Genomic DNA, 10,159 nt, shown 5'->3' on the forward strand with positions numbered 1-10,159 from the left:
TGTTATTTAATACCAATTTGGATACCACAGCAAAAAAGAATATACTATTGTTACATTGCATGTTATATGCTAACATTCCTTTATTTAACTAAATATTAAAGTTTCATTTTTATTTTTAGGTATGCATGAGCTTGTGACTAATTTGGTGACGTTTGTTTACACTGAGTAAAACAACTAGTGGTCTTTTAAATAGTTGCAGCTCATTTCCTTTTGAAAGATATAAGGACTTCTAAGGACTAGTTTAGATTTTTTCAGGATTCCTTGAATGGAAAGTTCAAAAGAATGTAATAACTTACAAAAGTGTAAAATGTATGCTTTCTGTTTACACTGAGCAAAAGAACTAGTGGTCTTTTAAACAGTTGTAGCTCAGTTACCTTACATTCCTTACAGGAATGTGTAAATGAATGTGAACCATTTATATTAACGAAGGTGCTTTTTATTTGCTTGTTTCTTCAGTTACAGTGTGCATGTTATCCATGAATAACGTTTGCATGTCATAGCAGTGCTATTTGGCAACACAGATGGAGTTATTAGCCTCATACTAATTTTTAAAGGGTTAGTTCACCCAAAAATGAAAATTCTGTCATTAATTACTCACCCTCATGTCGTTTCAAACCCGTAAGACCTTCATTCATCTTTGGAACACAAATTAAGATATTTTTGATGGAATCTGAGAGCTGTCTGACCCTGCATAGACAGCAACGCAACTGAAATGTTTCCAAGTCCAGAAACGTAGCAAGGAGATCTGTAAAATAATCCATGTGACATCAGTGGTTCCACCACAATTATACAAAGCTACGAGAATACTTTTTGTGTGCAAAAGAAAAAAAAAAAAATACTTTATTCAACAATTTGTCTCCTCCGCATCACCCTGGTGCCATTTTGCAGTGTCCGCTGGACGTAAACAGCGTATGCTGTTCTTTGTCAGCTGCGTCACACGGATATGCTGTTTTCGTTCAGATCAAATCACAGCAACGTAGGAAACAGATCCGGCGTGCCGTGCCACAGATGACACAGAACAGCATACGCTGTTTACGTCCAGTGGATATTCTCCAAAATGGCACCAGGGTGATGCTTACTGTGTCATCACAGATGAATTACTGCATTTTTCCAGCTAAAAAATGTAATTACTACTCTCATTTCTGCAGTTAGAGCATTGACTTGTAGAGTGGAAGAGGTTATTAAATTTCTTTGTCAGTTACAAATTTTTTTTTGACTATCTTGACAACCAAGTTTGTGTCATGTTATCTACTCCATATCATCATGTAACTCCAATATGTCATATCTTCGTTGGAAAGTGTTTGTCTCCTCCTCTTTGCTGCCATCTTGTTACTCCTAACTAGGTTAGGAGACCTTTCCAGCTCTCTTAAATAATTTAGAAGCTGAGACCTAGTCTTAAGACTTAGGAACCTTTATGAATCACTCTTATTCTTAAGTCTAGGGATAAGAGTAAAATTACGTCATTCTTAGAATTTTGACACACTTAAGACTTTTACTCTGAGCGGCTTTATACATATGGCCCCTGGTCTCTATAATAAATAATATATCCCCTGAGTAACTAATTGAAATGCCCTATGAATTTCTAGATTTTCTCACCAAATTCTTTTTTCTTCCCAGGTTTGTTTTCATACAGGTTAGGGCTGCACGATATTGGAAAAAACTCACATTGTGATATTATTTTTTCTGCGATATATATTGCTATATGAAAAAAAAATCAGATGACTTCAATAGCTCTATTTGGAAAAAAAATTATCAATGATTGGGGTGATTTTGTAGGTGAGTAAATCAGCATAGGAAATAAACAAATTACAAGCATAGATAAATAACGGAACAAAGATACAAATGAAATAAGCAGTGCTTTATGTTTTTCAGTTAAAGGGGTCATATGATGCTGCTAAAAAGAACATTATTTTGTGTCTTTGGTGTAATGAAATGTGTTTATGCGGTTTAAAGTAAAAAAAAACACATTATTTTCCACATACTGTACATTATTGTTTCTCCTCTATGCCCCGCCTTTTTGAAACGCGTCGATTTTTACAAAACTAATCGGTCTGAAAAGCGAGGTGTGCTCTGATTGGCCAGCTATCCAATGCGTTATGATTGGCCGAATACCTCAAGTGTGTGAAACACTCCTCAGCGCTGAAAGTGAACACGCGATGGTGATTGGCTAATTTTTTTTACCAACGGAGGCACAAGAGCTCCGCGCTCCCCTGGCCTCCCCCTCCCCTTCTCTATCACCTAGCTGTTGTAATTACATCAGCAGATTCGGCACATTCGCGATAGAAAAGCGGCGCTTTCATGTTATGGTATTACAACTGTGAAATTACAAACAAAAAATACTGAAATGAATTGTGAATTTTATTAACATTAAATCGTCCTCCTCCCATTTTCACCTCAAAATTATGGGGAAGCTGTGCCTCCCGCGATGAGCCGCCACTGCAGAAAATATTAATTCTGTGGACAAGTGACCGATTTCAGCTGTGGCTTCAGCGTCTATTTTATAGTGTAGGGGGCGGGCGCTTCGGATTCTAGAGCTAATAAATCTCTGTTAAAGCTACAAAAGTGATTTTTCTTTGTGTTTTGTTCTTTGATTAACGTTCATGACAGAGAACGCAACAGGAACATTAAACTGCTGTGTGTGTGAACCAATATACTGTTACACATCCATTTTCTTTCTCAATTGTTTACCTTCACCTAAGCCATAAGCAACTGTGTTTACAAGGATACTTGCAGGGCACAGTATTTCAGGCACAAATAGTAGCGGAAGTGAACGGAATTCAGAGTTCACGTGCATCTGCGTGTGTGGCTCTCACTGTGTCTACACCGGATGCAACGCGACAAAATACTATAGAACCCATTTTAATCAGTGATGCTGTGTGACTGACTACACTAGATGCGGCGCGACAAGACAAATCCCCGACATTAAACTGATGCCTCGTTTATGACGTACTGACACAAAGTTCAAATGATATGCAACGGTCGATTTGTCGCATCTGGTGTAGACAGACTTTGGGGCCGTTCACATGTCGCGCCTAAAAACGCGTGGATAACGCTAGCCGCGCTGCTCTCTCCTTCTTTCCAAAGCGCTCGGAGCTTGCGCTGTCGTGGCGTCTGCCGTTGCTAAGCGACCATTACCCGCACTCTCCGCGACGACGCGAAAGTTTCAACAAAGTTTCAGCGCGCGGATGTGCGCATCGCGATATCGATGCTGAAACGATATCGGGCAGCCCTAATACAGGTGCTTTAAAACATGATTTTCTCCCCCTTTCTCTTCTAGTTTAGTTTATTGTACGGTAATTTACCTCTAATTTACGGTGGCCGAGAGAGCTCAACGCGCGGCACCTTAAGAAAACACATGCAAATAGAAAAGCACCAGTAAATGAAGAGAACATCATTTTGACAGCACATGTGCTGCAAATACTCACAACACAACCAAATACAGAAACAAACTGCAAATACTTAAAACACAACCAAATACAAAAACGGGCTGAAAAAACGGAAATGCACTGCAAATACTCACATCGCTACGAAATACAGAAACGCACTGCAAGTAACGTTAGCACAGACCACAACAGAACCCTTACGAAAATTAACCATGGCTTTACTACTACTACAAAAAAAAAAAACATAGTTACTGTAGTTAAACCATGGTAACCTCAAATTAACCATGGTTTTGCTACACTGTAGTTTAACCATAATATTTGTAGTAAAACTGTGGTTATTCAAATGGTAGTAAATATGCCAAAAAACATGGTTACTACACTTTTACTATAATAAAACATGGTTAATTTTAGTAAGGGAAATGTTTCAAGAGGACCCCAACAATGCTTACAAAATTAAAGGGGTCATATGATGCTGCTAAAAAGAACATTATTTTGTGTATTTGGTGTAATGAAATGTGTTTATGTTACAGAAAATGTGTAGTAACCGTGTGTGTGTTTTTTTTCCCATATTGACCACAATTGTACAAATATCATGGTTAACTAGGGCCCAATGAAATCCGTTTTATTTTTAGCCAAATTCTGTTTTATTTTAAGCAACTTAATTTATTACAAATCATTTTTTCAATAGCCCTATAAAATCTGTGCTATCTTCAATAGCCCTATAAAACCTACAATAGCCCCCCTCAGAAATTCTGTGTTGTGTATTTAAATTTTTCTGGTTATCAAATGAAGGCATAAAACAGTAATTTAATTTCTAATTTCAGCAAACTTAATTTTTGGGAAACAAAGGGGGTTTATTAAAATTATAACATGGGAGAAATATTGTGATTATTCCTTAAAAAATTATGTTTTAATAATTTAGTAGTAGTAGTGGTGGTGGTAGTATTACGTACATTCTACTGCACAATAATATATTTCTGACACAATGTATTCCAGTTAAACTGAACTTTTGTTTTCGCTTCAGCGCTTCAGTACGAGTAGTAAACGAAACGGTGCTTATGCTCCATTAACAGAGACGCGAAGAACATTTATGATTCATATTTAAAGTCTTTTTTGTGGTTAATATTTACAGATACTAGACCATATCACGATTTGGTTTAAGATTAATGACCTACTTTTGATTAATTCATCCAAAGTTTGACAAATTCTGTGACATTCTGCGTTATACCTGTACAGTAAATTCCATTTTTATGACTGGATTCCGCGATGTCATCCACGTTTTCCGCATCTCGTAAATCATAGGACCCTAGTTAACATATGGTTAGTGTAGCAAAACCATGGTTAATATGTGGTTACTAGGGGTGCAACGGTTCTCGGTAAAAAATCGAACCGTACCGTACCCACACACGGTTCGGCATACACTAGGACCGCAGTTCAACTTAAATCTGACAATGCATCTGTAATATGGTATGTTAGATTTCGGCTAATGCATGTTTATGTTGATGGATACAAATTCTGGCTTCCCAATACATTACAACAAGAGCGATGAGAGAAAAAAAAAACAATACGTGGACAAACCAGTCACTCTTTAATCAGTGCGAGTGCTTTATGCTGGAATAACTGTCATTTATGCCGTCATCACGTGTTGATAGCGCAGGTGAGACCACATTGTTATCTGTGTTTAAACTAAACTCATTTAAGCCTTGCCAGTTTAAATATTAAAGAGCCAGAAGACGTGAACTTGCGCGCGCAGTGAGAAGATCTGTGTGGTAGTTCATCCGAAGCGCGTGAACCCGCGTCTCAGAACGCGCGCGAATATTAAGATCTCTGTGAAGTATTGTGTTTGAATGGACAAATTCACTCAAAAATTGTCAAAATGGCCGTCTTGGTGAGTATCCTAGCAGACATAGTCGGCTGAATGTACAGTATCAGTGCACTGGATCAGTGCCTTCTCTTAAAGTGACAGCACTTTCTTAATGTTAATCAAACAGCAACAACATGGAAATCTCTCACTGCTCTTGATTGAATAACTTTTGTAACTTTAATAAGGATTAATCTTTAATTTATACAGTCAAATATGCAATGTTATTTTACATTTGATTTATTACATTTCTGTACCTAAAAACTATTTTAGACCTACCCAAAAAAACTGAAAAGCTCTGTTTATTTTATTTGTATCTTTTTTCACTGTTTATTTATTTGTGCTGTTGCTTGTAGTTAGATTATTTGTTCTTATTTTCTTTATTTTTATTTGACAATATAGTTTTTTCCCTAAACATAGCACTAACCGTACCGAAACCGTGACTCTAAAACCGTGAGTAAGTTGAACCGTTGCACCCCTAGTGGTTACCATGGTTTAACTGTAGTAACTGTTTTTTTTTAAGTAGTAAAACCATGGTCAATTTTTGTAAGGGAAGTTGTAAAATAAATGTAAGTAAGTTAGCCAACTTACATAACATTTCACAGTTACAGTAATTGTGTATTTCGTCAGCTTATTTAGGCTAATAGTATACAAAAAAGCCAAGGAATCATATGATCAGGATGTTAAAATAAACAAAAATCTCACCTTTCAGAGTAGACATTGATAAGCATGTCAAAGCCAGGTTTATCACTTGTGGCTTTTCCGATATGGTCTGTGCATATTTGCTGCGCGTTTCTGTGTTTGGTTGTGTTGAGAGTATTTGTAGTGCATGTGTTGTCAAACTGATGATTTTGTATTTGTATTTTTGTATTGTTCAGCTCTCGGCCACCGTACTAATTCCTATTAGCAGCGTTTACTGCTGAAAAGCATTGCTATCACAACAATATATAAAACAGTTCATTTATGTTGTGATATTTTTTTACAATATATGACTTATTAAAAAAAACATAAAAAATATCTCTGGCTACTGGGTCAAATCAACCACTTTATTCAGATCTTGTCTTATATCCTCTTGTGTGTACCTGGCCTCTTGTCTATATCATTGAGTTAGTCTGTGATTTTTGGTTTGCTTTTAAAATTAATACAAGGAACTTTCACCATATACTTATGTCTACCCTTTTCATTATTTTAGCCTCTTCTGCTGTCTCTGAGACGAGGACAGGCCTCTGTGTCATATGCTCAGAGCCTGCTAGGAGCTCCAGAAACACAGCTAACTACTCTAAGCAATGGCTTCAGGATTGCCTCTGAAGAGACCAACCAAGCCACATGCACGGTAAATAGCTGTTTTTAGACTGTAAAAATCAATTATTTATTTATTTTTTTGCAGATGTGATTTTAATTCTCATTGAGGTAATTGTAAGGTCCTCACACTTTCTAGTACTCTAATGTTGTTGCAATGAAATATAAGTACCTGAAATATAACATTTTTAATTTGGTAAAAAGAAAAAAAAAAGTCAAATAAAGTAAATGTTTTATGCATGTCAAAAATAACAGAACTTGAAAAAAGCCTGAAGAACTGTACTTTAATTTTTCCATTTCCAAATGTTTATCCAAAAGGAAGCTCAAAAGGAAATAAACCTGAACTGCTGATGTAATTCTTCTTCTGCTTTTCATCTGTCTGGCTTTGTAGGTTGGCCTTTGCATAGATTGTGGGAGCAGATATGAGTCTGAGAAGAATAATGGAGCTGGATTTTTCCTGGAGCATATGGCCTTTAAAGTAAGCAATAAACCTTTACTTGATTTCATTCTCTCTAAATAAACATTGTTACTAGGCTGGGCTGGCTATCACTGCCTAACGATCATGTCATGATACGACTTGAAGAATTATATTCTTAACATCATATTAGATCTTGATTGTTACCAATCAAAACATTTTTTACAGTTCAAATGTAATAAAAATGCACCGTATTGTAAATTTAAAGTATAGTTCACCCAAAGATGAAAATTATGTCTTTTTACTCACTCTTCACTTGTTCCAAACCTGTATGAGTTTGTTTCTTCTGCTGGGCACAAAAGAATATATTTTGAACAACGTTAGTAACCAAACTGTTGCTGGTAGCAGTTGACTTTTTCCATACAATGGAAGTAAATGGCTACTGGCAATTGCTTCTTTCCCAACATTCTTCAAAATATCATCTTTTGACCTTTGTATTTTGCTTATTAGGGTGTGTTTTACTTTGCTTTTTTTATGCCCTTCCCTCACTTATGTCCCTTCATCTCATTGATGGATGGATGTAGCATCCAGCAGGGATTCCCACAGAGGAAGTGCTTAGGGAAGCTTACTAGTGTGTGTCTAAAAGTGAAGTGGAATGCACCCTGAGTGTTTTACATAGTGGGAAATCTGAGGTCAGGTTTTGATGACATTTGCAATAATTATTGGATTCTAGGACTTCATACGAGCACCTGATGTAAAATGCTTAATTTGTTTATAGTAAGAAAAACATGAATATTGTTAATTGAAATTGGTTGTAGACTTGTAGTGTGAAAGCAATTTAAAAATTGTAATGTTGTTTCACTAATTTGCACACTTTTTATTCCAAACTGTTCTTGGATCAAGGGCACAAAGAAGCACCCACAGTCCGCTCTTGAACATGCAGTGGAGTCTATGGGAGCTCACTTGAGTGCATACACCTCACGGGAACGTACTGCTTACTACATGAAGACCCTTGCCAAGGATTTGCCTAAAGGTTATACAACAAACAAAAAAGAGAGGCCAATTTTTCAAACAGGCGCAGTTTCTTCATGCTAATGTGGATACATAAATGAGCTGATAGATCTAGATGAGCTCTAGAATGGAGTATGTCATGTTGGCATAGAACATGTAGTCTTTCTCTGAATAATCCGGAAGTGTTACTCTTTCTTAGTAATGTCATCTCTTTATTGTATTCTTTTTAGCGGTGGAGCTCTTGGCAGAAGTAGTGCAGAGCTCATCTTTGAGTGAGGCTGATATAGAGCAGCAGAGGAGTGTGGTGCTAAGAGAGCTGGAAGAGGTGCAAGGTAGCTTGCAGGATGTTTGCCTGGATCTGCTCCATGCTACTGCCTTCCAGGGTACTCCTCTGGGCCATAGTGTTCTTGGTCCCTCTGCCAATGCCAGGTACACACATAGCCTTGAGATAATGTATTTAATATGATTCATATGCTTGCATTGTGGATATGCTGACATTTTGTTCGGCATACGTAAGTGCACACTTAAATAAAAATGTGAATTGCATTGCAAAGTTTAGGGTTTATATAAACAGAACTTTCGAAAACTGAAACCGGATTGGATTAATTCTCATTGATGAAAATTTGTGTAAATGCAAACATACCTAATGAAACCTGTTCCTAAAGAATTTAATGAAAATTTTTTTTTTTTTGCTCTTTGTATTTTCAAGGATACTAACTCGTAATGATTTAGTGGAATACATCAATAGCCATTATAAAGCTCCTCGCATGGTCCTGGCTACAGCTGGAGGTACTGCTCTTGAACTGTTATCAAACTTGTCATACAGTAGTGTTTAAATAGAAAACCCACACAAAGCTGAGTTGATTGCTTAAACACTGTCTTTCTGTTCTGCTGCAGGAGTAAACCATGATGAGCTTGTGGCTCTGGCTAAGCAGCATTTCAGTGGCGTTTCTTTTGAATATGAAGGTGATGCTGTACCTGTTCTGTCCCCATGCCGTTTCACTGGGAGTGAGGTAGCTTTATTAATTGCATGCGTGTATGAGAGGGTCTGTTTATTGCCATTACTTGACCAGTTGATTTACTTTCTGTTGGTCTGATCTTGTCTTGCTTTCAGATTCGTATGCGTGATGATGCAATGCCTCTAGCACACATTGCTATTGCTGTAGAGGGAGCTGGAGCTGCAAGCCCTGATATTGTGCCACTTATGGTTGCCAATTCCATCATTGGTTGCTATGACATCACATTTGGGGGTGGCAAGGTTAGTTTACAACTTTGCTTAAATTTCATTTCCTAAACATTTGTTTAGCGTGTTCAGGGATTCTCGATGCTACTTGAATTCTTTGGCAAATTAAGATGGCTCCTGGAAAATTCAGCATAAGGATTTCACCTAAAAGCTGTTATAAAATGCACAATAAGCTTTGTGCTTTGTTCCATATCTTAAAAGTAGAAATGAAATAAGCAGGATGTTATAATCAAGTATGAGAATTCATTCTGTTTTGATGAAATGCAGCACAGAGCAAGCTTAAACATTGTCATTGTTAATCAGTCTCTTGATTTCTTCACCCACAGATATGATCAACTCACAGGCATGTGATTGTCCGACAATTGTCATTCCTATGTTAATAGTTCCATTTAAATATGAAGAGTTCATGATGCAGAATATAGATTTTTACGGATGTACATTTACATATTAAATATCAGATGTTACATTTATGTCTAAATTAAAAAAGAAAACACTAAAAACAAAAATTGAAGTTTTACATGCTTAAAGGGGAATTTGGCCATCACAACATTTATAATGTACAGTAATAAAAATGATGGTTTTAAAGGTTTACTTTTTTTTTTTTTTTTTTTAATTAAGAGTGCAAAACATACAACATACAGTGAACACAAAACACAAAAACAGCAATAGAACAGCAATGATAATAACAGCAATGAAAATAAACAGTGATGACCATCTGACAATAATAATAGTAGTAGTATTCAAGTAGTACTAGCATGCATAATAATAATAATAATACTAAAGATGGTGATGATAATAATACCTTGTGATGACGACAACAGTAATATCAATAATAAAAGTAATGATAATAATAATAATAATGTAATAACAATCGTAATAATAATAATGTAATAATGACACATACCCAACACATACCACACCTATTCTAGCTTCTGTGTCAAATGTTT

General features: G+C 36.3%; 1 protein-coding gene across 1 annotated transcript in view; it reads left to right on the forward strand.

The window, feature by feature from the left end:
* LOC107713006 (cytochrome b-c1 complex subunit 1, mitochondrial-like) overlaps positions 1-10,159 on the forward strand; it is a 31,360-nt gene that overhangs the window by 12,392 nt on the left and 8,809 nt on the right. The window contains exons 2-8 of the mRNA XM_016518427.1: positions 6,437-6,577; positions 6,935-7,021; positions 7,862-7,991; positions 8,200-8,398; positions 8,679-8,758; positions 8,867-8,982; positions 9,084-9,227. Coding sequence (XP_016373913.1) covers positions 6,437-6,577; positions 6,935-7,021; positions 7,862-7,991; positions 8,200-8,398; positions 8,679-8,758; positions 8,867-8,982; positions 9,084-9,227 — 897 coding nt within the window. The remainder of the gene's footprint in view (positions 1-6,436; positions 6,578-6,934; positions 7,022-7,861; positions 7,992-8,199; positions 8,399-8,678; positions 8,759-8,866; positions 8,983-9,083; positions 9,228-10,159) is intronic.

The sequence above is a fragment of the Sinocyclocheilus rhinocerous genome, unplaced genomic scaffold, assembly GCF_001515625.1.
Source record: "Sinocyclocheilus rhinocerous isolate Xijiao unplaced genomic scaffold, SAMN03320098_v1.1 scaffold1681, whole genome shotgun sequence".
In the NCBI taxonomy this organism is placed as follows: Eukaryota; Metazoa; Chordata; class Actinopteri; order Cypriniformes; family Cyprinidae; genus Sinocyclocheilus; species Sinocyclocheilus rhinocerous.